At 44.4% G+C, this 22547-nt stretch overlaps 4 protein-coding genes across 8 annotated transcripts; 1 reads left to right on the top strand and 3 right to left on the bottom strand.

Moving 5' to 3' along the window:
• Positions 1-179: 179 nt before the first annotated feature.
• On the bottom strand, positions 180-13784 carry LOC100832371 (probable protein phosphatase 2C 77). Of its 2 annotated transcripts, none has more exons than XM_024463090.1 (3): positions 13234-13784; positions 11461-11637; positions 180-587 (listed from the first exon to the last, which is right to left on the bottom strand). In XM_024463090.1, the coding sequence occupies exons 1-3, from the start codon at positions 13693-13695 to the stop codon at positions 270-272; spliced, it is 957 nt and encodes a 318-aa protein (XP_024318858.1). In that variant the 5' UTR covers positions 13696-13784; the 3' UTR covers positions 180-269. The 2 variants fall into 2 exon arrangements, with proteins under 2 accessions (XP_024318858.1, XP_003576974.1); XM_003576926.4 differs by lacking the exon at positions 180-587 and adding an exon at positions 9874-10759.
• Positions 1158-6857, top strand: LOC100838237 (CCR4-NOT transcription complex subunit 11). The gene is made up of 13 exons (XM_003578749.4): positions 1158-1452; positions 2447-2551; positions 3447-3533; positions 3755-3808; positions 3921-4066; positions 4181-4325; positions 4403-4540; positions 4826-4897; positions 4976-5049; positions 5151-5292; positions 5888-5966; positions 6056-6164; positions 6383-6857. The coding sequence occupies exons 1-12, from the start codon at positions 1282-1284 to the stop codon at positions 6151-6153; spliced, it is 1311 nt and encodes a 436-aa protein (XP_003578797.1). The 5' UTR covers positions 1158-1281; the 3' UTR covers positions 6154-6164; positions 6383-6857.
• LOC100837939 lies at positions 7642-8550 on the bottom strand. The gene has a single exon (XM_003578748.4). It carries the CDS (start codon positions 8401-8403, stop codon positions 7888-7890), a length of 516 nt encoding a protein of 171 aa, XP_003578796.1. The 5' UTR covers positions 8404-8550; the 3' UTR covers positions 7642-7887.
• Positions 13785-17542: 3758 nt separating the features above from the next.
• LOC100832073 (putative disease resistance RPP13-like protein 3) lies at positions 17543-22545 on the bottom strand. Of its 4 annotated transcripts, none has more exons than XR_001407962.2 (4): positions 21535-21678; positions 21017-21398; positions 17968-20486; positions 17543-17861 (listed from the first exon to the last, which is right to left on the bottom strand). XR_001407962.2 is itself a non-coding variant. In XM_014903203.2 (3 exons), exons 1-3 carry the CDS (start codon positions 21954-21956, stop codon positions 18542-18544), a joined length of 2763 nt encoding a protein of 920 aa, XP_014758689.1. In that variant the 5' UTR covers positions 21957-22545; the 3' UTR covers positions 17543-18541. The 4 variants fall into 4 exon arrangements, 2 of the variants coding, with proteins under 2 accessions (XP_014758689.1, XP_014758688.1); XR_002966174.1 differs by having other exon boundaries at positions 17543-18292; positions 18370-20486; XM_014903203.2 differs by having other exon boundaries at positions 17543-20486; positions 21017-21407; positions 21530-22545.
• Between the last annotated feature and the right edge of the window lie 2 nt (positions 22546-22547).

The raw sequence follows: 22547 nt of genomic DNA, 5'->3' as shown, positions 1-22547 counted from the left end.
GTCTTTTAACTAGTTTAGTTAGGCATAGTTGATCGTTGTTAGACGTTATTGTAAACATTGATATTCATTCAATTGAAAAGAACTTCTCTTCTCTCATCGAATGCACAAAGTTGCTATCAATGCCCTCGCTTCAAAATTTATGTGTGCAATTCCTCTCTTTTTTCAAGAAGCCCAAATCCATATATTAAATCAATCAACCATTACAGAACCACCTTTAAATTAAAAGAAAATTACACGTAGGTTTTTATAGGTAAACGTCGTTGTCTTCCTTATGCACTAGCCGGTGGCGCGCCGTGAGCGAAGCTCGATGCTGTCTCTGGACCTCCGAACCATGTCGGAGCCAGGAAAACGTTGTTGACGTAGCTGTCGGGAAGTCGTCGGTTAGAACCAGAAGATGCCAACGACGGTTCTCTGAGAAACATACCATCGTCCAGGAAAAGAATGCGAGGAAGAAGGTTGGATGACCATTTCAGATCCGGCCATACGCATCTGAGAAGACCTAGTCTCGCTAACCCCACTATGAGGTTGAAGCTGGCCAATCCTTGCCGATCGAAAAAGTAACCAATAAACCGAGATGTGTAGATTACCTGCAAATCACAAACACGAAACTAGATCCATCACTTCAGAAAGAGCAGCGACCAACCACCCCGTACTACTCAACGCCATTGCCGAGATCGCCATCGAGGAGTCGGAAGACTCTTTTTTTGAGAAACGGAAAGACTTTATTTTTGATCCGCACAGTGCCACAATCACCATCATCGCGCCGTTGTTGGTTGAACAAACCCTAACTTGCAACACCAAGCGTAGAGGAGACGGAAGCGTCGTTGCCTGCCGGCCGGCCGTCCGGGAGCCAGATGCGATCTGCTTTGGAGGCGGCGGCCGGGGCACGGGGAGCTAGCCGTTCATCGTGTTGCTAATGGCACGGCAGACCGACTAGCTTAGCTACTCTACAAATCAAAGTTCACAACTCATGCCACCATAGGTGCTCCATTCTATCCTGCACTTGCTTGATATTGCGCATAATTCGATTTCAGTTTCTGAAATTCCAGACAGAATTCATGGCCGAAGGAACAAGTGTTAGCAGGCCGACCCTAGAGTATAGTGGACCATAGAGCCAAGCCCAAGCCCACTTGTATATACCAGCAGGGTCGGAGTCCGATCCACATCCCCAAGTCGCCTACTCCACTGTCTCCCTCTCCCCCGAATCTCCCTCACCCGAGAGAAGGGGAAAGAAAAAAAATCAAAAAAATCTCGCCGCCGACCACCGCCACGGCGCCGGCCATGTCGGTGGACGCCGCCGTCCCGCTCCTCCGGCCGGAGGAGCGGGCCAACCTCCTGCCCCTGCTCGCGGCCGCCGCGCGCCCGCTGGGCGACGTCGTCGCCGACTTCCTCGCGCGCTTCCCCCGCGAGCGCCGCCTCCGCGTCGGCACCACGCTCTGGTTCCTACTAGAGGCAAGCCACGACCTTCCGCCCCCCCCCCCCCACCCCTCTCGTACTCCTCCCTTAGCCTCCCCCCAGCTCCTCGCGCCGCGGGAGCTAGCTTGCTTTGGTCGTCAGATTGGGTCGGGGGACCCCGTTGCGGCGCTGTGGATCGGGCGCTAGTTTGGTTTGGTCGGCTTAGAGCCTGTGCTGGGTGGCTAGATTTAGTGCTTTCTGGTGTGTCTGGGTGGCTGCGGGGTTGGCACGATGAATCATGATGCTGAACTTTCACTGGTTGGTTTAGGGCAAAATGAACAAGCCGATGGCTTTGATAAAGCATCGATCTGTGAAGTTTGGATGCCCTGATGCCAGGGTCTTGTCCCCATTAAGCTTGGGGTTGCAAATTGTTTGATCTGGGATGGGGTCGCTGAATTTCTAGATTTACTGGTATTGATTCGGTGGGTGAGTCTTTGAACTTTGTATTTACGCATGGTTACATGTTGTTGGTTTGGTCGGATTTAAATGGATCCATGCATAGTGATAATGTCAGTAGTCGACCTAAGACTTCATTTTGAATTTACAGCCATGGCTGCCTAGTGTTGTCTAAAGTTTTTTTTATTGCCGAGGTTTAGTATTCCATTGCACCGCGACAGCTTGCCTCACGGTACAATCAAGCAAACACCTAGTGTTTTCAGAAGGAATTTGCAATGAGCGGCTCACGTAGAATCCTGAAATGTATTTGAACTGAATTGTCAGCACGTGCTATCTACCATAGCAGCTATAGTGTGGATTGAGCCTCTTTGATATTGCAATTATCTGGGGTTCTGCGGTAGCTGGAAGCTACTACGTAGTGACTACGACAGACCCGTAAACGTAATGCCTGTTTGCAATGTTTCCAAGGATATGTTATTAATAGATATGACCATACTAGGAGATATAATATGGATTTGTCTGCTCCTTTGAGATTGTGTGTTTCACAGGACAAATGAAATTGGAAGTTTGATATATTATGTTATCCTTTGACTAGGACAAGAAGATGCTTCATCCCACAGGTCGTTTGATTGCATTTGCAATTCTCCATCAAAGTTATTCCTCACAGCCAGTAAATCCATATGTTGCTCTGTTATTAAATGTAAGTTCAAAGCCTCTTTTTTTCTGGTTATTTGTGGTTTGGATCATCATGGACAAGCTTCCATTCCCTCCTCCAACAAGCATTAAACATCAATGAGTGAACTTTCAAGCTTTTTTATATGTTCATGGTTGCTAAGACATGAATCATAACTTTTATATTGTTTGTTTTAACTCTTGAAGTTATAGATGTTGCGCAGTACCATCAAATACGTTGCCAACTTAGTTTTTGTTATATCTTCTGTTCTGGCAACTAAGTTTTGTTTTCCATTGAATTTATGGCTGTTATTTTGAATCCAAGAAGTTGAGATTTTGAAGTACCTCCTTCAACATTGAGGACAGGTTATTTGCTCACCTAACTTCTGAATCACTTGTAGCACTGAAAAGGGTGTTACATGCCTCTAAATATTGTGTAGATGAGGTCTGAGCTCTTCCTGATTTCCTCATGGGCCACATGCCAATATCACCCTGGTTGGCTTTCTAGCTTTAACACCATCTAAACAACTGGATATTGGGGCACTGTCAACCATGATCTTGCTGCCTTGTGTGCATGATTGAATAAGCTGTGGTTTTGAGTGTCCTACAGTGCTAAGATCAATTGCTTCGTTAAGTATTACTCTGTTTATGGAATTGTGTGGAGCAGAAACATTGATCCTGTAGCATGGTTAATTCCACTTCTTTTCATTAATTGACCCCATGCTGGACAGCTGTACAAGTGCGTAGTGCAGCTTGATTGGATAGCTTTGTACCAGCTGCATCTTTGCTCTATCTGCAGTATTTTTTAATAGGATGGCAACAAGTAATAATTTGATATACTTTTTAAACGTGTTAGCTCTTGAGCTTGTTGGCATTAGATTGATAATTATCATGCTTGAAGTTTTAATTTTTGTTATTCACAGGCAGCTTGTGATGAAACATCAGATAAATCAGAACGTGCATTTGTCCAACTTTTGTTGACTTCGGCCAGCGGAAACAATAACAATGAGGTGTTTTCTCTTGCTCTTTTACTAGTTCATAACACATCTATGATATAATACAAAAATCTAATGCGATATTTGATAGCAATTCCCTTGACTGTGCCTACATACCTCTGCTCATGGAGGGTCCTTGAGCATCCCAACCTTGGACATTTTCTCTTAATTTATCCTTGTTGGCAAGTGTACTTGGTTTATGTATGTTAATTTTGGTCGTGCCTTGTGTTTGTCAGGTGCTGCAACTGTCAGCTGTAGACTACCTAAGTGGGCCCCTTTCTGCATCTCAGGTTGACTGCCAACTTCTGATTTCCTAAAACAATCTGATTGGACTAAATTATAAAAACAGATTAACTCAATATATTAACAGCCTCTTAACTCAGGTCTCATCTGTTTATTTAGGCCTTGTTGCCACGGGAACAGCTTGAGAAGCAATGCTGCGGTGATAGTGTACAACCGCAGCCTCAGGCTAGTAGTTTCAGAAGCGCTACTGTTAGATGTATTATCCCGGATCCAGATGTACCTCAAAGCTGCGCCAATTCTTCGGAGTATGTATGCTCAGCTACCTCCCTGAAATTATGGGGTGCTATGTGGGGTCCATTTATCATGCTTCTTTTTGGACTTTTTCTTATGAAGTTGTTTTTTTATCACATCACGTGCAGGATGTCAGCGCCTGGAAGCATAAAATCTGCTCCTGATGATAGAGATTCTGCTGTTGCTGCTTTACTTCAAGAAAAATCATGCGGAAGATTGGGTCCTCAATGGATACGACCGACACCCCCAAGACTTCATATACTTGACGGAGAGGTAACATAGTTTGCCAAGAGTTGTACTCCCATACCAGTTCTGTTCTAAATATGACTATATTTGTTCTGAAAATACAGCTACAGTGGCTGAATCCAGACAACAATCATGAGCTATTATGGGATTATAGCATGTGTGCTGACACAAGCCGTGGGGCTGCAATCCGGGATCTGATTGCAAGAGCCTTGAAAGGTCCACTTGCACCTGCCCAACAGGAGGTTCTCTGTTCCATTCTAATATTCTTGCTATATTAATTAATTTGAGAAAGGGACAAATGAGTGTTTCAATTAATAGATTGGCAGCTTTAGTACCTTGAATGAGATTATTAGTTTTCTCTTTCTTCCTTGAGGAATCTATAATTTATTCAGCTGATGTTGGATAATTTTATAGCACTATCTCTTTCAGCACCCTCTTTTCTCAGGGACACACACTTATTTGCACACAAAAATATTTTCACATCGTATCACATTGTACAAGCCTAATTTATTCGCAGCTTTTCACAGCAAGTTGTTATAGAACTGGCGAAGGACTCAAAGCTAGTGTATCATTGCGGGATGACGCCCCAGAAACTTCCGGTATCTATACTCCCAGTGTTGTCAATCCTCCTCATATATTTGATTTCTTTGGTTTGATCGAATTATGTATGGTTTCAGGACCTTGTGGAGCATAATCCACTTATTGCTGTCGAACTTCTTTCGAAGCTTATGAACTCTCCTGACATTGCAGGGTATGCCTGTTTGCTTTCTCTGGCATTCTGTTATCACGATTGTCACTTTGCAAGCTTTTTCTTGTCATCTATCTTGGTACTGAACCCCCTCCTTGTTCCAGTTATTTTGATGTTCTCGTGCACATGGAGATGAGCCTGCATTCTATGGAAGTTGTAAACAGACTTACTACTGCCGTGGAACTTCCGACAGGATTTGTTCATGAATACATCTCAAATTGCATCCAATCATGTCAAAACATTAAGGTTTGTTCTTTTGATTCATTCATTTTGAAATTGATGACATAGTGTTAATTAGAGCGATGGCATAAAATGGCTGAATAATTCAAGCCAACGTTTTCTAATGGGAATTTAACCTTGGCTCCATTTTTCCATGCGAATATGAAACCTCTGTTTGTTGATGTGCTTTATTCAGTTGGTTCAGATTATCATGGCCATGGGAATAAGACCCTTGTCTTGTTATGCTAACTAAAGTACTTGCTTAATTGACAGCTATTGTGTATATTGTGGATAATACTTGTGTAGTTGGCAGCTCGTGTTCCATGTTTTGCATGCATCACTGTGAAACTTCTGTGCTTACATAGCATTATATGCTTCTGCCAAACTGACATTTACTCATTTTGGACTTTTGCTGTATGAAGTCTTTCGATCGATTCCTCATGTTGAACATTTGGTCGGTTTAGTCCTTCAATCAACTAGCAGCCTTGACATGGCTGAATGACCACTGCATCTTATATTTTGCTAATTTCCTTAGAGGCTAATTGATGCCTTATGGTCATCTTACTCGGTGAAGTTCCAGCTTTCTACAAATTCCTTAAATATCATAATTTTTTGTGTGCAGGATAAGTACATGCAAAACAGATTGGTGAGACTAGTTTGTGTTTTCCTTCAGAGCCTCATCCGAAATCAGATTATTAACGGTGAGTTTATTGTTGTGTGCTTGTTACTTACAATTTTTTGAATATCATGCTACATGCTAGTTATGATTGTGCATGCTTTCTTCATGCAGTTCAAGATCTCTTCATTGAGGTACAAGCATTCTGCATTGAGTTCTCACGAATAAGGGAGGCAGCTGGCTTGTTCCGGTTGCTCAAATCATTGGAGTGAAGATACAAGTTGTATGTTGTTATTTCCCATCTCTGTATATCAATGTTCTGTCATCTTTCCTAACTCTGTACATCTCGATTCTCATAGTCTCAATCGAAGCATCGAGGACTTCATAACATCATGTTATTCAGTATCTAAGTTTCCATGATTCCGTATTTTTGAAACTTCATGGGCTGTGGTAGTAACAAGTGTTAGAAATAGTCTGATTTTCTTCAATTCAAATTGTCAGATAAACTGGCGGTATCGTTATCGAATGTTTTGGAGTCTGGTTCCAGGCAGTTCCCTGACCACTGTGGTGTTCAAGATCAGACGACGTGTCATTTTTCTTATTGCAGAATACGTGACACCCTCTCTATGACAAGGCACCCCTGTAAGAGTGGATAAAAAGGGCCCAAGAGCAGGTTCAGATAGTATGATATTTGTCGTCGTTCAATATTTAGATCTGTTTGTACTTTGTACACGTTTTCTTTAACGTGACAGATAATAGATGCATGTTTTGGTCTATTATTTGATGGTGTAATCAAGACTACCACAATCTGCTCTTGGGTAGTCCATGTGTTTTATTTGGTACACCCTGGACATTGTTTTGTACAATTCGTTGCCATCCCGTGTAGATCTGTCGGTCCTTTGCATTGTTTGTTAAGCAAATTTGATGGTTAGGTGGACACAGTTTGCAGTGCTTGGCTTCTGGGTCTTTGGGTTTATGTCACTCTGAATTCTTGAGTTGCTCTCTGGAACACTTGCTGAGCAAATATTGCAATGTTTACCATACTTGATTCTTTATATTCAATATTTTCCGGAAAGCACAAATAGCGGCTGAGACACTTATTTTGGATGGGGGGGAGTAAAACTCTTTTCCATTCTCTTTTCTTGAATGAAGAAGCGTAAATTTGCTATTGGAGGTATTGGTTTTTGATCTGGAATGTCGGCACTTGTTACAGAATCTTTAAAATGGCTTCCTCCATATTCAGATAGCAATGATTAGCCTCCATATTCAGATAGCAATGGCAGTACCAAACACAACCAGGCCTTGCTGAACGAATAAGCGACGCAATGCCCAAACCTACCAGTTTCCCTTTTTGGTTCTCTTTCAGTTTTGGCCGGTTTGGTTCACCAATCCCTCTAATGCGAGCCTTAGCTGAAACATGTCATGCACTATTTCCCGCTACATGTTTGAAGCTGTCCTTGCGCCCACCTTAAAGCAAATTCTTCAATTTACACACGCTAGCTACGAAAATTTCGCACGAACCAACGCATTTCGTGTGTTTCGCATCTTTCAAATTGTACAATCGTCAGCGGCGACCCAGTAACATAAACGAGACAGAAAAAAACAAAAACGGCAGCTCTTACACGAAAGCCCGCCATTGACTTGATCCTAAATTTTTGACTCAAATTTATCCAAATATGAATATATTTATTTTTAAAAAACGTCTTGACGACAATTTAATATCGGATGGAGAACTACAAACTCCGTAATGGCCATCGTTGTTCATCGCAATCATACGCAGCATATATTATTAATAAATAAACAACAACAGTCTGAAGCTCGAAGGCCAATCGATTCGAGACAATGATTCATAGTTCGAGCGTCTCGTTCAAAAATCAAAACCCCTCAAAGCCGTATCCAGTATCCCCCCCAAAACGACATCTACTGGGTCGTACCGTACGTACGTACTCCGTAGTATCTTCCGCCACAACAGCAGCAGTAATCGGATCTAAACCAAAACAGCCAATCTACAAAGCGTACACATCACCGCCATCCACGAGCCGGGCGCCATGTCGTCCTCGTCCCCGTGTCAGGTCGTAGCCGCGGCAGTGGGGGCTGTCGGCGAAGTCCCCGAGAGGGAAAGAGGTGGAGACGGGGCCGATGTAGAAGCTGAGGCGGTCGCCGTCGCGGTCGACCTCGGCGACGGGGACCCAGAGGAAGAGCACCTTGACGTAGATCCCCTCCAGGGCAGAGAGCTTCCCCGCGGAGGCGGCCCCGGCGATCCGGGTGTCGTACTTGACCAGCCACTGCCGCGACAGCAGGAACTCGCACTCCCGCGGGAAGTAGACCTCGAATCCCCCGTCGGCACGGAGGTCGTAACCTTCCACGCCTAACGGCAGGATCCCCCTCGGGAAGTCGTACCGCTCCAGCATCTCGTACGCCGTCGGGGTGTCGTCCGTCGAGGCCGAGGAGGAGGGTGATGCTCCTGCGGCGGCGGCGGCTATGGCGGGGAGAAGGAAGAGGAGGAGAGGGTGGGTGGCCATGGTTTGTTTTTTTTGGGGTTTGATTGGGTCCTCTCTTGGAGCTGACTGGCTGGCTGGCTGCTTTGCTTTCGCTTGACAATGGTGGTGTTGGCTTTTGTAGCATATACTGTTGGATGGATGCTTGGCTCCTTGCTAGCTACTCCAAATCCACCTTTAAAAAATTATAATAAATCAGAGAAATGGTTTTAGTTGGGGTTCATTTGTGGACTTTGGAGTGCTCTCATTAATCGGCATGGGCTTACACGTTTGATCAGTCAATCATTGTACAAGTCGTCGTAGTTGTTATCGTCTGTGGTGCGTATTTTACTGCTTCGGTGTAGCTATCTTCTTCACATAGTTTTCCATGTTTCTTTTTTAGATATTGCATTATCAATTTATCATGCCTGCAAGCAATTAATGGACAAAATCGACTACACTTTTACAATCTTTCTCTAACCGATTTGGTAATCTATAGTACTTTATACTCTTTATAGTACTTATCACTCCAACCAAAAGTTATTCTACTGATAGAAAATGGTTCCGGAGTTGTTTTATGACATTTGATTAACCAATCCTGGTTTGAGTGGATCGATCGATTAATATACAGTTATACACTGCATTGGCAAGTGGAGCATTTGGGACGACGTACGACAGCGACTCGCGGATTTCTTTAGGGAGACAGAACATAAGGAACACCGCCAATTAACTAAAGAAAAATCATCGATCTACAATGCCGGCTATTCATCAAAAGGGTGATCGAGAATAGCAGGGTTATATAATTCGAAGGGGCACGTTGATGTGGAAAGACAGGAGAGATATTCCAAGCATTTTGCATGGGAAGATTCCTCTCTCTCTCTCTCTCTCTGCGCGCGCGCAAGAGTTTAATAGGTGGAGAGGGTGCATTCGATTGGTCAATGATTTGCTTGGCTGGGCCCGCACGTGCAGTTGCATCTTCTACGCCACTCTCTCGAGTGGCCTACCGTCCGGTGCTTGGAGCGTGAGAGACTGATAATGATGATCGGTTTGTTTTGGAGGGGTCAAGAACTCCAGATCGAAATTGACCAACATGTCCAATTGTCCATGTCATGGGGCCTCAATCCGATCTGGGGTGTTCAGTACTACGGCTCGCCCGTTGGGCGATTATGGTTTATACCAATTCCATTTGTCGAACTAATTTTTGTCGATTTTGTCGCTTGGTTGATCATTTTTCTCAATTTTTATGGATGTTTTCCTACAATACACAATTTAACAACGACAAACAGAGTCTAGGATGGGCTGGATCATCAAATTATTTGATTGTCGAGTACAGTCGGATGCATGGCTCGGTTTTGGTTTTGCTAGATTTGTGCTCATTATCCATTTCATTTCCTAGTCCGTTGGGCCCTTTTGAGTCCTAGAGAGCAACCTGCCTCGTTCATCACCAAGGCGTTTTAAGGCCCAGCAGAAAAGTATGGCCTTTTTTCCCCCTGAAACAGCACATACTCACAAACAAAACAACAAAGTGTAATCCATCAATTTTTCCCAAAAACAAAAAACAGTGTAACCCATCCTTCTCCTTCGTTTTCTGCCGTACTAGCAAACCAAAATTACAGCAATCAACAATCTACTCTGAGAAGCAAATGATGCTATACACTTTGTACACCTCGATTCATCTGCACTTTCCTTGGAGCCGCCGCGCCCGGCCTATATATCACTATATGCACGCACGTAATTAAGCGTGCTACTAATTCTCTTCGGAGGCAGGCCTACGTACCGAAATTAAGATCATGCATTCCTCGCCTATATGTAAATCCCACTTTTAAAAAAAAACCATGCACGCAGATAAGGATCGAGCTAGCTATCTCGGCAGGAGGAATCGCTGCAGATCGACGACCATGGCCGTGATGTCGTCCCGGCTCCCCCGGCTCCTCGCCAACGCCACCAGCGCCTTACAACACTCCACGGACGCCGTCGTCTTCTCCGTGCAGCTGCTGATCCGAGCAATGACGGCGTCGACGGCCTCCTGGTCGGACACTTTGCTCCACACCCCATCGGAGGCGAGCACGAGGAACGCGCAGTCGGCCGTGACGCGGCGGGCGGCGTGCACCTCGGGGACGCCGGTGACGCCAGAGGCGCGCATGTCGGCGTCCCCGAGCGCCCGGGACACGGCCAGCGTGTCCTGCACCCGCCACACGCCGCCGCTGCCCTTGCTCACGTACCCGCCCGCGGCTTCGATGCGGCGCCGCTCGTCGTCGCGGGCCGGGGTGTGGTCGGAGGTTAAGGGGATGGCGGCGCCGCTCCGGGTGCCGAGGACGGCGCGGCAGTCGCCCGCGTTGGCCACGTAGAGGTCGCCGTCCTTGAGCAGCGCCGTCGCCGCGCAGCACCCGCCTCGCAAGCCCTGCATATACGTCCAGGGTTTAATCAAAAATTAATGCTAGCTCTATATATAGCTAAGCTAAGCTCAGTGTCATTATCATAATAAGTAATTGACTGTCAGCCAGCAGTTGTGGATTTTGTCAAGTATTTAGGCGCGATGATGGATCGGAGAGACTGATCGAGTCTGGTCGACGATGTCGGCTGATTAACCAAATTAGCAACTGGCAGGAAAATGTGCTGCAGAGCCACCAGCTGAAGCCACACGGCAACGACTGGCTGGCCGGAAAACTGTATGTACATCATCTACTAGCTACTTGCGGCTACTCCGTAAATCATCTAGTGTCTCAGATTTAGTACAAAGTTGTACTAAATCTAAGACATTTATTATGGATCGGATGGAGTATTGCATATATGGATCCATTAGGCATGCACGCAGCTATCAAGCGCCGTCAACGTCGTCGATCGATCCCCTCCAACTAGCACACATAATAACAACAGAAGATCGAGAAAGGTTACTCTGGAGTTTGAAAAGGTCGCCAAAGAACTGGTCCAAAGGGCGGAAAAGGTGCTACTTGTCGTTGTTGCTTTTGCATGCCAAATTGGCAATTTGTAACTAAGCTAACAAGATGTTGACGCGCGTACGTACGTGTGCATGTTGGTACTACCACTACTACGTGGCTACACATGATTTGTGCATGAATATGGATGTGTGTGCTTAATTACCTGGCTCAAGAACTCGTTGTCCGTGGTCAAATACCCTTGTCTGATCGCCGCCATGACGCCCAGCTCGTCTCCTGGGCTCGCCGTGGCGGCGGCGGCGACGACGTTCTTGCCCAGCCTTTCCGCGACCAGGTCCACGGCCGCCCTGCCGCCATGCCCGTCGTACACACCGTAGAACGCCTGCAATTTAATCAACGACGTGCACACAGATTCGTAGTCAATAATATTATCCAAACTGAAACAAAGGCTGAAAATAGCTAGTGGTCTACGCTTGGAAGTTTGCTCTCTTGCTAAGCAATGGACCGGCCGGGTTGATTAATTCGCTTCTTTTCGTCGTTAGTTAAGCATCTTGTTGCATGTTGGTCGATCGGCGTGTTTCCCATGCCATTTGCCATCTAGTGCGCTGACGCTTTCTTCTTCTACCCTTATCCTGGTTTCTGCTTGGCGACAACGAATTGTTTAAATTGTTTGTGAAACCTCGACTTAATTAAATTCACTCATATTACTAATTCCTAGGATGGACTTGATAGAATTTTCTTCTTCTTTTGGCCTTTAGTTTGCTGCTGGTAGAGGCCAGCAACAACAACTGCTAGCCAAGAACAAGGCAACCATGCACATTATTCTTTCATTGCAGTACCGGTTAGAGAGCTTAATTGACAAACTTCATTATAGCTGTCCATCTGATCAAGTAGGTCATGTTGAGTCAAGTTTGCACATTTGGGATACGCATAATATTAAGCTTCTGGACCTTTTTTCTTCTTCTCAAAGGGCCGGGATTAAGCTTATGGACATGTCTGTGGGCAATTTTATTTTGTATAGAGCTAACATATTTTTTTTCCCTGTTGGCTGGTTGATCATGCAAGATCCCACTAGCATTGCTAGACATATATACCTTTTGGTATGATTTTTGAAGCTTCAATACAGTTTGAATGCTTAATTTGATTGAACCAAACATGAAATCCCACATTGATACCTTATGATGTAATGGATTTTTCCATTAAAGATGGTTCTGTAATGGTTGGTTGATTTAATATATGGTCTTGGCCTTTTCGCAAAAAAAAGATGTAATAGATTTTTCCAATGTATGGTCTCGATCACTGTTAGGTAGTGGAATGCCATTTAATTACTAATTACCACAAGAATATTTTGGGGGTTGGGAGTTTAGCACAAAATTTTCACCATAGTTTTACAATTCATATCATTTTCATAGGTTGTTGTCTGCTCTAGATGGGCGGAGCCAGCCGGCTTATTAAGCCTGGGCAAATTCTTCACGTGACCGCTCTAATTGATTTTTGCCCGACAAAATCAGCTTAAAATCACTTAATCAACACTAACTGATAGTGTATATCACCGGCCGGAAATCTAGCTGGGCTCTAGCTCTTTTTCATGTGAATAATCAAGTTGTTGGAGCTATATACTCCCTTCTTGATGGAAATCTCATAATCCTGGCTACTTGGAGTATGCGGACAATTCGAAATGACTGCATTTTCAGCAAACCTCGACACCCTGATACCATGGGTATGCATGAAGGGCAGAGAGAAAAAAGGGAAATCATACTACTCAAAATTTGATTCTTAGCTAATGTCCTTTTATATATCTTTATGCAGTGGAATTAATTTTATCCTACCTTTTCTCCTAAATTAAAATTGATTCAGGTTCCATCAAAAACTGATGTATTCACTTAACCATCCAAGTTCCCCATTCTGCAGGGCAAATTAATGAATTTGGTGCTCACATGCACAATGAACCAATTAAACCGATCACAGGAGTATTTACCATTCGGGATTCTCCACGAATCTCGTCGGCGACCGCGCCATAGGCGTCCTCCATGGCATGCCTCACCCCTCTCCTGCTCGCCACGCAGAACCCATCCCCCTGCTCCTCCACCTCCGCCGCCACGCGATCCGCCGCCGCCGCCTCCCCGAACGGGTCGAATCCGGCGTCACGGCCGGCCACGGGCGGCGGCGGGATCACAAGCCTCGACGGCCTGCCCCTCGCCTTCGCCCCCTTCTCCCCCTGCTTGAACAACGCCGGCGGGAGGACAAGCACCGGAGGCGGCCGCGGCTTCTCGTCGTGGTCGGCGACCGCCATCGACGCCGGGCGCAGCACCTTCGTCGCCTTGATGATCGCCTGCACCTGCTGCAGGGGCGCCGGCGGCGTCCGCGGGGAGCAGAGGGACATGAGCAGCGCGTGCACGAGGCGGGCGACGGAGCAGAGGAACTTGACGCTGTGGAGCATCGCCGGATCGGATCGAGGGCTGTCTTCGTCACCGGCGGCGATTAGAGTCGGGTCAGTTTCTTCTTCTTCCTTGGATTAGGTTCGCTATAGCGCTATTCGTGGGGAAGTGCTTGCTTGCTTGGGTTCGCGGATATATAGGTGACGGGGAAGAAGAAAGGAAGGGGTCGCGAGGTTGACCGGTCAAAGCCACGGGCCCACGGTGATGACGTGGCGATGGAAATTTGTTGGGATTAAATTTGGTAAGTTTTGGTTTAACCGGTGAAAAAGGCGTGAGGTGTACAGGAGCGTGAAACTTTTATAAGCTGTAACTTTTTTCTTACTTGCTTTCAACTGTTCTTTGTGAACTGCCGTAAAAAAAAGAACTATTCTTGTCACTACTGTAAAACAAAACGTGAACTCTTCTTGTCAACAAAGAACTCTTCTTTTTCAACTGCTGTCAAAAGAACTTTTCTTGTCAACGGCTAAAAGTAACTTTCCTTGTCAACTTGAGCAAATGAGATGTCACACACTTACACTCCTATTCATGTTTATTTTTTGTATTTATATTTATAAAATAGAGCAAAAAAAAGTTCAACAAAGAGTGTACGTGCACAAGATTTTATCTTCCACGAAATGCAAACCAGTGAAAGTGCGAAACCATCTCTCCTACGGTACTGAATTTATGTGGTTCTATATTCCTGATAACATTTTTTGGGGGGTGAAATTTACCCTGCTAAGGCAAAGTCGCATATATGTGCTAGCAGTTCAAACTTGAAACTCGCAAACTTTGAAAAGAGTTACGAGCCATTGTACGATTCGCTTCCGCCTCTTCCAATTAAACATGTCAAAGATCAATTGCCTACGTCCTATACCTGCCTACACCTCTCCAGTTAAACACAATATACATTGAGTACACGAAACCCTTATATTATGGCGCAAAATTAGGAAAACGTTGCAAGGATTTCGTGCTTCCTAGTCCGGGCAATCGAAAGATACGTATATATGTTCTCGCAATACTAAAGTGTTTTTTTTAATCATATTCTTGCCGGATTGAAATGTTTCCCTGAGAAACTGACGTGAAATTTCCTTGTGTTTCGTTCGTCATTGATTGGCAACGCAAAATGGTGCACAACGGTCGAAAACGCAGCAAGAAATGCTGGAAACAGTAAAAGTGCAATTAGTTATATGGCTGTTACAATCGATCGACCACGCCACACGCCTGAGCGTATTGATCGGTTCAGGTGTGAAATTCTTGCGCCGCCGGCCGGCCCGTACGTGCCGAACCCGGAACCTTTGCATGCAAGGCAAACAAAGAAACGAGGGTGGAATGGTTCAACGGAGGAAGAAGAAGAGAAAGTAATTTACCCGTGCCGGTGGTTCGGATTCAAGTCAAGCGAGGTCGGCATATATGGCCGAGATATAGCATGGAAGACGTACGTACGTGGACAATTCGTGTGTGCGCTGACGTGGCGTACAGGCTAGCTAGTCCACTCCTTCGTCTCCTGGAAGCCTGCGTACGTGGACCAATCATGTGTGCGGCTGACGCGGCACGCCTGGTACGCCGTTTCTTTCCTTTTTTCCGGAAAGAAACAGAGGGACCAATACGATCTCATCTCACCGTACGTCCTCAGCGATAACAGACGTGACACCTCTATTAATTTTTTCGGGGTGCAGTTAGAAGTTGATCTGATTGTTTTCCTTTTAGGATTTTGCCATGAGAGCAGGGGCAAAGGGAAGAGGAGCAGGATATGTGTTCCATAACATTAATTACATGTATAGACTCTTCTTTTGGATATAGAGATTGTGTTGGGAACTGGCTTGCAATGTTGACTGTCAGGGAAGACTGTTATACTGCAGCTAGTTACACTTGACATCATTATAATTTTTATATATTTTATATTTTTCCGTCCAACAAAGATGTCTCAATTTTGATTAAATTTAAATGCATCTATACACTAAATCATGTCTAGATACATCCAAAATTTGATAAACTTGAGACATTTTTTGTTAGACGGAGCGAGTACATGGGAAACATGACATCATTATCTTACTGATAACCCCTGCAGCGGCAGCCAGCACTGGACTTCTTCCATGCGTAACCTGCATGCAACTTTGAAAAATATTATTCTTAGATAAACCTTCCTTCTGGTGACGCAAATCTGAAAGAGAAGCCTACCTGCAACAGCAACTTATATACTCACTTGTTTGGATACTAGTACTACTCCAGATTACCCGCAGCCCTGTTTTTCTATTATGTTAGATAACCATTGCCGCACAATGCAACATTAATAGATGCTAGCCGTGGGAACTATACAGTCAAAACTTCTGAAAAACGACTACTGATAATATGCAAATTTATATTGATTTAACCGCTAAAATAATGTCCGTGGATTCATCTTGCAAAATTCTTTCAAGGTAGATGATATTTAAATTAGTTTTGATACTCCCTCCGATCCATATTACTTGTCTCAAATTTGCCTAAATATGGATGTATCTATGTTTAAAAAGCGTCTAGATGAGACAAGTAATATGGGTCGGAGGGAGTAGCATATCACTGCTTGAAAGTACCTCGATCTGGGTCTATACTCTATATCAACGAAACCAGGCTGAAATTTAAACAGACACCGCAAACCATATCAACTGGATTACTAAAAAAACATATCAATTGGCAAAATGGCTTGAGGTGCGAGACAAACTGAGCCACGTCTGAAGACCAGGCCAATGCATGGCTCCGGACATGGCTAAATCCATACAAGCATGTAGCTGTCAGCACACTAGGTCTTCTTGAGTGAGTAATCCTACTGTCTCATTAGCAAATATATATAGTTTCAGAAACAACAATGAACAACTACCAGGGGCAGAACAAGTCAGTGTAAGCAACATGTCAACTTTCAACCACAAATGGCTCCAGATAATTGAGTACAAAAGAATTTGTCAGGAATAATCATACATCACATTAACCTAACTATTTATATAATGAATAAAGTAACACATTGAAAAAGTACCAGAGTAGCCAAGAGAAAGAACACAAAAAAAATCAATTAAAATAATACCAGGTCAATCGCGTGCATAGATTATGAATAGATTTGAAAAGTTCAGTGACTAACAAACAATTTAGAAGAACAAATCAATTAAGGGTCTCACCAAAACCAAACAAGAACAGGTTAAGAGAAGATACTACCTGAGGAAATAATCAAGCAACTGGAAATGACTTCATCAAAACCATCACCTGGCCAAACTACAACATCAAAATTGTTAAAAACTAAACAAGAACAGGTCTCCAACTCTGCAATTTGGCAGTAGACATAGCTTTAGCTTTCACTGCCCTGAATTTGGGGGACTAAGCTAGACCAAGTACACATCAAACGATAAACGCCACACTAAAATAAAGAAAATTAAAACATCAGAAAACTTGTCCGCGCATACCTTAATCAACTTACAAAATTCATGTAAAGTTTTCATTTCATGCGCCGTCTTCGGAAGATTGTTCGGTAGTATTGAAGCTTGAGACCCAATCAACAATTGAACATTAGGTGAACTCATCCCTGCAGATGCAGTCATGCTACTGAGGTACTGATGGAGACTTGATCAACAGATAATAGTATTAGGTAAATGCAACTGATGCTGCTTTGTTGCAGTTCTTGGCCCGTTACTGAACTGGTACTCCATGGTGTGCGCCGTATCATGTCAAATTCTTTCAGGGACTGGCAGGAAGAATTGTGACCATCCCGTTTACCATTTGATTCTAGTTACCTGTAGCAATGGTGACCATCCCGTTTCCAATTTGATTCTGAACTGATACTCTAGAGAAAAGTATTAGTTACTTCTTAGTTAAGTGTTTTAAGTCAACAATTACCACCAAAACTTGTTTGCATTGAGCAAATCTAGCTACTCTTTCCAGCAAAGTTCCATTTACATTAGCATCCTAGCTCTAGATTTACTAGAAATGGGAAACTACATATCTTCAGGCCATGTAGAAAAATGGTGACCATTACAGGATCAAGGCCTTCTAGGGTAGCTTCAGGCCTGGGGTCCACATTTTTCAGGAGTTCAGGTTCAGTGTAATGACTGATGAGCCCCTCTATTTTCAACCCAGTCAAAGCCAGATTAATGCTTCATTGGAGAGAAGAATTATCGCTGCGATCGCATCAGCACACACCCCCAAGAGCATACAGGAGAAGTTCATCCTGCATGTATGTATGTATGTATTACAGGAAGAAAATTCAGGTCACAGAGAAAGGCTCCCCATAGAAGCTGCGAAGGGTAGAGATCAGATCAGCAAAGACAATTGACCTAAGAATGAAGAAGATCTGGGCTCAGGATTTGGATCTTCTTCTACAATTCAGGAGAGAGTTGTTTCCAGAGGCGCATTATTGGAAATCTGCAAATGTGGCAAGCTACCACCAGGATAACGAGTCTGTCCTCGATTCATCAGCCCACCACTCTCCCATCTGAGCATTGACATCAGGTTTCACTTCCTTGATTTTTGGCCCAAGCATAAGTTTCTCCCTCCGTTTGGTCTGAAAGGCTAGCAGGTTTCACTTCTTTGATACTAGCAAGCCTCACTTCTATTCCGTGCCATTGTTCTGGGTACATCATGCACGCCTCCAGTCATGAACTGCAGATAAGACACACTAGTTCTTCAGTTGCCAAACTGGTGGTGCTAAACCATCCAAACTATATATTAATACATACAATTAGTCAGTGGAGTTGTTCATTTAAACAGAACACGTTCTGGACTGATATTTTCATTGAGACAACAGACAACAAGCATCCATACATTACATTCATCCAGAGTACAGAGGTGAAACTGAGCTAGCAGAAACAGGACACTAGCCATTTGCCTTTGGCATCTACTGTGCTATTGTTACTCTAACATGTCCTCCGTTAGTTCTCTCGTAATTTCCAATGTGGGGCGGTTGGGGTTTGCCTCGGCCATGCTCCTGAAGGAACGCTCCGTAGACTCAACATATGCAGCCCTTGCGCCATCACAACTTATGGTGACACGGATCGAAGCAAGGCTGGAGAGGTGCTGGATGCCAAAATCAAAACCACCACCAGCAGATTTGAAGCTCTTTAGGTGAATACTGAAGTCAAGCTTCTTGACATTCGGCATAGCCCCCACTTCAAATGTCAACTGCATATAACTGTAGTAGAAAGCAAGCTTCTGTAGCTGTGGAAACCCTCTGCCGATGATTATGGGCCCTACGCAGCGACAGTACCGCAGCTTGAATTCCAGCAGAGTAGCTATGCTTCCAACCATATCAAGATCCCGCTGCTTTATCTCCGTGTCACCAATGATATGCAAGCTTTGTAGGTTGGCAAATGAAAGGAGACATTTTGAAATCCAACAGAGTTTCCCACTGCGTAGCTGAATCTCTCGAATGCTATTGAGAGCAGGGAAGAACGGATGCCTTATCAAGGTTGCTTCTCTTTCTGTCAAATAAAATTCAATATGGAGGGTGCGAAGGTTGGATGCGTCCAATTTACAGAGGGAGGACACTAGCTCTTTTCCCTTGTAACTTGCATCGTCAGATCCATCGGAGTCCCAAATAATTCTCAAGTTTCTCAGATTTGTTAGTTTGCCGAGCTCTTCCAGAAAGTTCAGGGATTGCTTGAAGGGGTTTATATCCCAAAGTTCTTGCAAGCTGTTCATGTTTCCAATCTCATCAGGCAGTTTTATTTTAGCAGGAACAAACAGACGTGCTAATCGTTTTAACCGAGTAACTGATTCGGGCAGCTCAACTAATCCTGTGAATGACGCATCTAGCGTCTCTAGATACTCCAAATCTCCAATTTGTCTAGGAAGCTCATTTATAGCTGTCCAGGATATATTCAAGTACCTCAGCTGAAACAGTCTTCCAATATCTTTGATATGGTGATTTACTAGTCGACGGCAACCATGTAGATCAAGCATACGCAGAGCATTTAAGTTCACAAGGGAAGGAAAATATTTCCGGGTAAACCCAAAAGCAAAAAGTGAGCGGGCATGAGATAAATCCAATTGCTCCACACTTCCTGGATCTTCATTTTCCATCAGAGAGAGCCGACGAACTCTGCTATCTGACTTGACATGACTGCTTAACATAGTGCAAAAGTTCTCTTCAGTTGATTTGTAAATGAGGAAATCAAGGACAGTGTCGTGTACTCGACAACGTGATGCCTTGCCGTCATACCCTATGTCCACGGGCTGTATTAAACTTCTGTTGACAAGCTCATGGAAATATGTCTCTCCCAGTTCAATAAGATCACGCCCAGCTTCACCATGGATGAGACCCTCAGAAATCCATCTTTGTACTAATCGCTGCATTTCAATCTCATAATCTTCAGGAAACATAGTCAAGTACAGTAGGCAACTTCTTAGATAGAGGGGAAGGTCAAAGTAGCTCAGAGATAATATGTAATCCAAGGTATCAATGTCAGAATTTTTTCCTCGTGCAAAACCAATAGAAAGCCGTAGATGATCCCACTCTTCTTTTGTTTTCCCGGTAGCCAGCATGCTTGATATGGCATTTATGGCCAGTGGTAAACCACCACATTTTTTTAAGATATTATCAGATGCTTCTTTCAAGTTTAAAGGGCACTTTTCTTCACAATCAAATATACGCTTGAAAAATAACTTCTTCGAATCAGCAGCACTAAGTGGTTGGATTTTGTAGACAAGATCCCCATGAGAAGAGCAACATGATTTAGCTACATCATGTATACGCGTTGTGGTCATTATTACACTACCACATCTATTCTTGAATAATGCACAACTGAGAGTTCGCCATGACTCTGCATCCCATATGTCATCGATTATGATAAAGTACCTGCAATGTTATGCTGTGAAAAAGTGCACTAAATAATATGTGTTGAAAGTTTAATTTTGCCACAATTAAACTTGAGATGGAAAACATAATGCGATGTATCAACTATTGTGGATATCGGCGCGTGTTTATTTATGAGAAAAGGAATATGCTGTATTACTACACACAAATCCATCACTAAAGGTCGTCAAGTTTCAGCGATCAGTTTGTCCATGGCAAAAACTGTGGCACAACACTTCGGCACACAAAATGTGGCCATGTGAAGTCAAATAATTGGAAGAAGCTGTGAATTAGGGATCTATTTCTATTTTAAAATTAGAGTTGCATAAATAACAGAAAAAAACCCTCTTTGACTTTGCAGTAACTAAACCGTTAGGACATCTCAAACTACCATGTAATTTACATTTATACAATTTAAATTTTTGAAGTTGTAGCTACTCGATCACTAGTTCACTACCAACGACAGCGCAACTAAGGTCTGTCCAATTAACTTTTCTCCGAAAAACTATGTACACACTAGAGTAGTTTCATACCTTCTGTCTTTCAAGAAATTTCTGATCTTGTCGATGGTGAGTTGTGGATCCCCTAGTTCAGCATGAGAATAATCTTCGTTGCGGAACTGAGATAATATAGAATTCAAGATCTTTGCCATGTCAGGACTACGTGAAATTGAAACGAAAGCCCGACACTCGAAGTTTGCTCCAAGCTTGTCATAGACCTGTTTGGCAAGAGTTGTCTTGCCTAACCCCCCATATCCAACAATAGAGACAACATTTTGTCGATGTGCCGATTCACCCTCACTCAACCACTTCACAATCTCGTCTCTCGGGCCATCAATGCCGACGAGTTCTGCTGCATCTTTGTAGATCGCCACAATTTGAGGGTCAACTTTTGCATTTCTAGTCGATCTTGTACCTTGTGATCACCGAGCAAGAAGTTAGAAATAAAAGTTCTATAAAACAGAAGTGATAAAATTGGTGCGAGGTGCTGAGGGTTGATATGCTTGATAGAGAAAAAAGCCTGTGCTGTAATGCAAAACTAATTTATGTACCTTGCATATCTATCGCTGATCTCCTTGACTTGTTTCTTGATGTCTTTGATGTCTTTGGCGATCTTATGGCGGGTCTTGAGGTCCGCTATCTTTTTCATGCTTTTGCCGAAAAGCTTTCCAAGGCCATCTGACCTAGAGCTGGGCTCATGTTCCACAAGAATCATGAACTTGTCGATGCTGTCCTCGATATCATAGGACATTTCTCGCACGGCATCCGCACGAAGCTTGGATTGCTTGTCAGGTTCCTCCACTTCTGCCATCATAAGGAGGAACACTTGCATGGCCTCGAGCTCATCTTTGAGGAACTTGATGTCATCGTTGACGTTCTTGAGCAGCTTGAATTCATCATTCAGAATAGCACCCAGCTTGCACAGCAGGGAACCCATTGCCCCTGTGGACACGCTCACCAAAAGTTCCGCCATTGTTGCTCGCTCGGTGCTTTCCGCCTTGCTAGATATGAGCTCGCAGATGGCAAATGCAGTGACGGTGTGGACGGAGCAACGGCGCGTAGCTCCCTTGTATTTTTTATGTCGTTGGTTCGAGTAAACAATGGCCAGATCTGAATCATTTCAGACTAAAGAACTCCCTAGATCTCTATCTTGCCAGCTATGCATGGAAAGTCTCCTCCCGCTAAAAAGTCGAAAGGGGCCGATCATGAGGGTCTCGACGCTGACCGTGTAGGTGTCCGCGGCGGCCGGATCCAGAGGGCCTCGCCGCTGGCCGTCAAGGACCAGGGCGGAGGCGGAGTTGTCGAGGTCGAGAACGTCCGCGGCGGCCGGAGATGAGAGAGACGATGGTGGCGGCTGCCGGAGGTAAGAGACGGCCAGGGGCGCAGGGCGGAGAGGAGGAAGACAGCTGCGGTGGCCGGAGAGGAGGGCGTGGTGGCCCGTGGCCGACGGGGGGAGACGGCGGCGTGCGATAGTGGCTGAGTGGGGAAGAAGACGAGACATTGCTAGCACTCCGTCCTGTAGGCGGTAGCTAATCGTATTTTGATGAATCAACGGAGTACTACA

The sequence above is a fragment of the Brachypodium distachyon genome, chromosome 4 (genome assembly GCF_000005505.3).
Source record: "Brachypodium distachyon strain Bd21 chromosome 4, Brachypodium_distachyon_v3.0, whole genome shotgun sequence".
In the NCBI taxonomy this organism is placed as follows: Eukaryota; Viridiplantae; Streptophyta; class Magnoliopsida; order Poales; family Poaceae; genus Brachypodium; species Brachypodium distachyon.
This window is presented reverse-complemented; position numbering and strand designations above follow the sequence as displayed.

Bases quoted from the DNA above. Each gene is read 5' to 3' on its own strand.
- LOC100838237 (XM_003578749.4), top strand. From the start codon at position 1,282: ATGTCGGTGGACGCCGCCGTCCCGCTCCTCCGGCCGGAGGAGCGGGCC. The intron at 3,809-3,920 runs GTTGACTGCCAA...CTGTTTATTTAG, and splicing joins GGCCCCTTTCTGCATCTCAG to GCCTTGTTGCCACGGGAACA. The intron at 4,541-4,825 runs GTTCTCTGTTCC...AGCTTTTCACAG, and splicing joins TTGCACCTGCCCAACAGGAG to CAAGTTGTTATAGAACTGGC.
- LOC100837939 (XM_003578748.4), bottom strand. From the start codon at position 8,403: ATGGCCACCCACCCTCTCCTCCTCTTCCTTCTCCCCGCCATAGCCGCC.
- LOC100832371 (XM_003576926.4), bottom strand. From the start codon at position 13,695: ATGCTCCACAGCGTCAAGTTCCTCTGCTCCGTCGCCCGCCTCGTGCAC. The intron at 11,638-13,233 runs GTAAATACTCCT...ATTAAATTGCAG, and splicing joins TTCGTGGAGAATCCCGAATG to GCGTTCTACGGTGTGTACGA. The intron at 10,760-11,460 runs GTAATTAAGCAC...ACGTATATGCAG, and splicing joins ACAACGAGTTCTTGAGCCAG to GGCTTGCGAGGCGGGTGCTG.
- LOC100832073 (XM_014903203.2), bottom strand. From the start codon at position 21,956: ATGGCGGAACTTTTGGTGAGCGTGTCCACAGGGGCAATGGGTTCCCTG. The intron at 21,408-21,529 runs TAAATTAGTTTT...TTCTTGCTCGGT, and splicing joins CGATAGATATGCAAGGTACA to GATCACAAGGTACAAGATCG. The intron at 20,487-21,016 runs GTATGAAACTAC...ATAACATTGCAG, and splicing joins AATTTCTTGAAAGACAGAAG to GTACTTTATCATAATCGATG.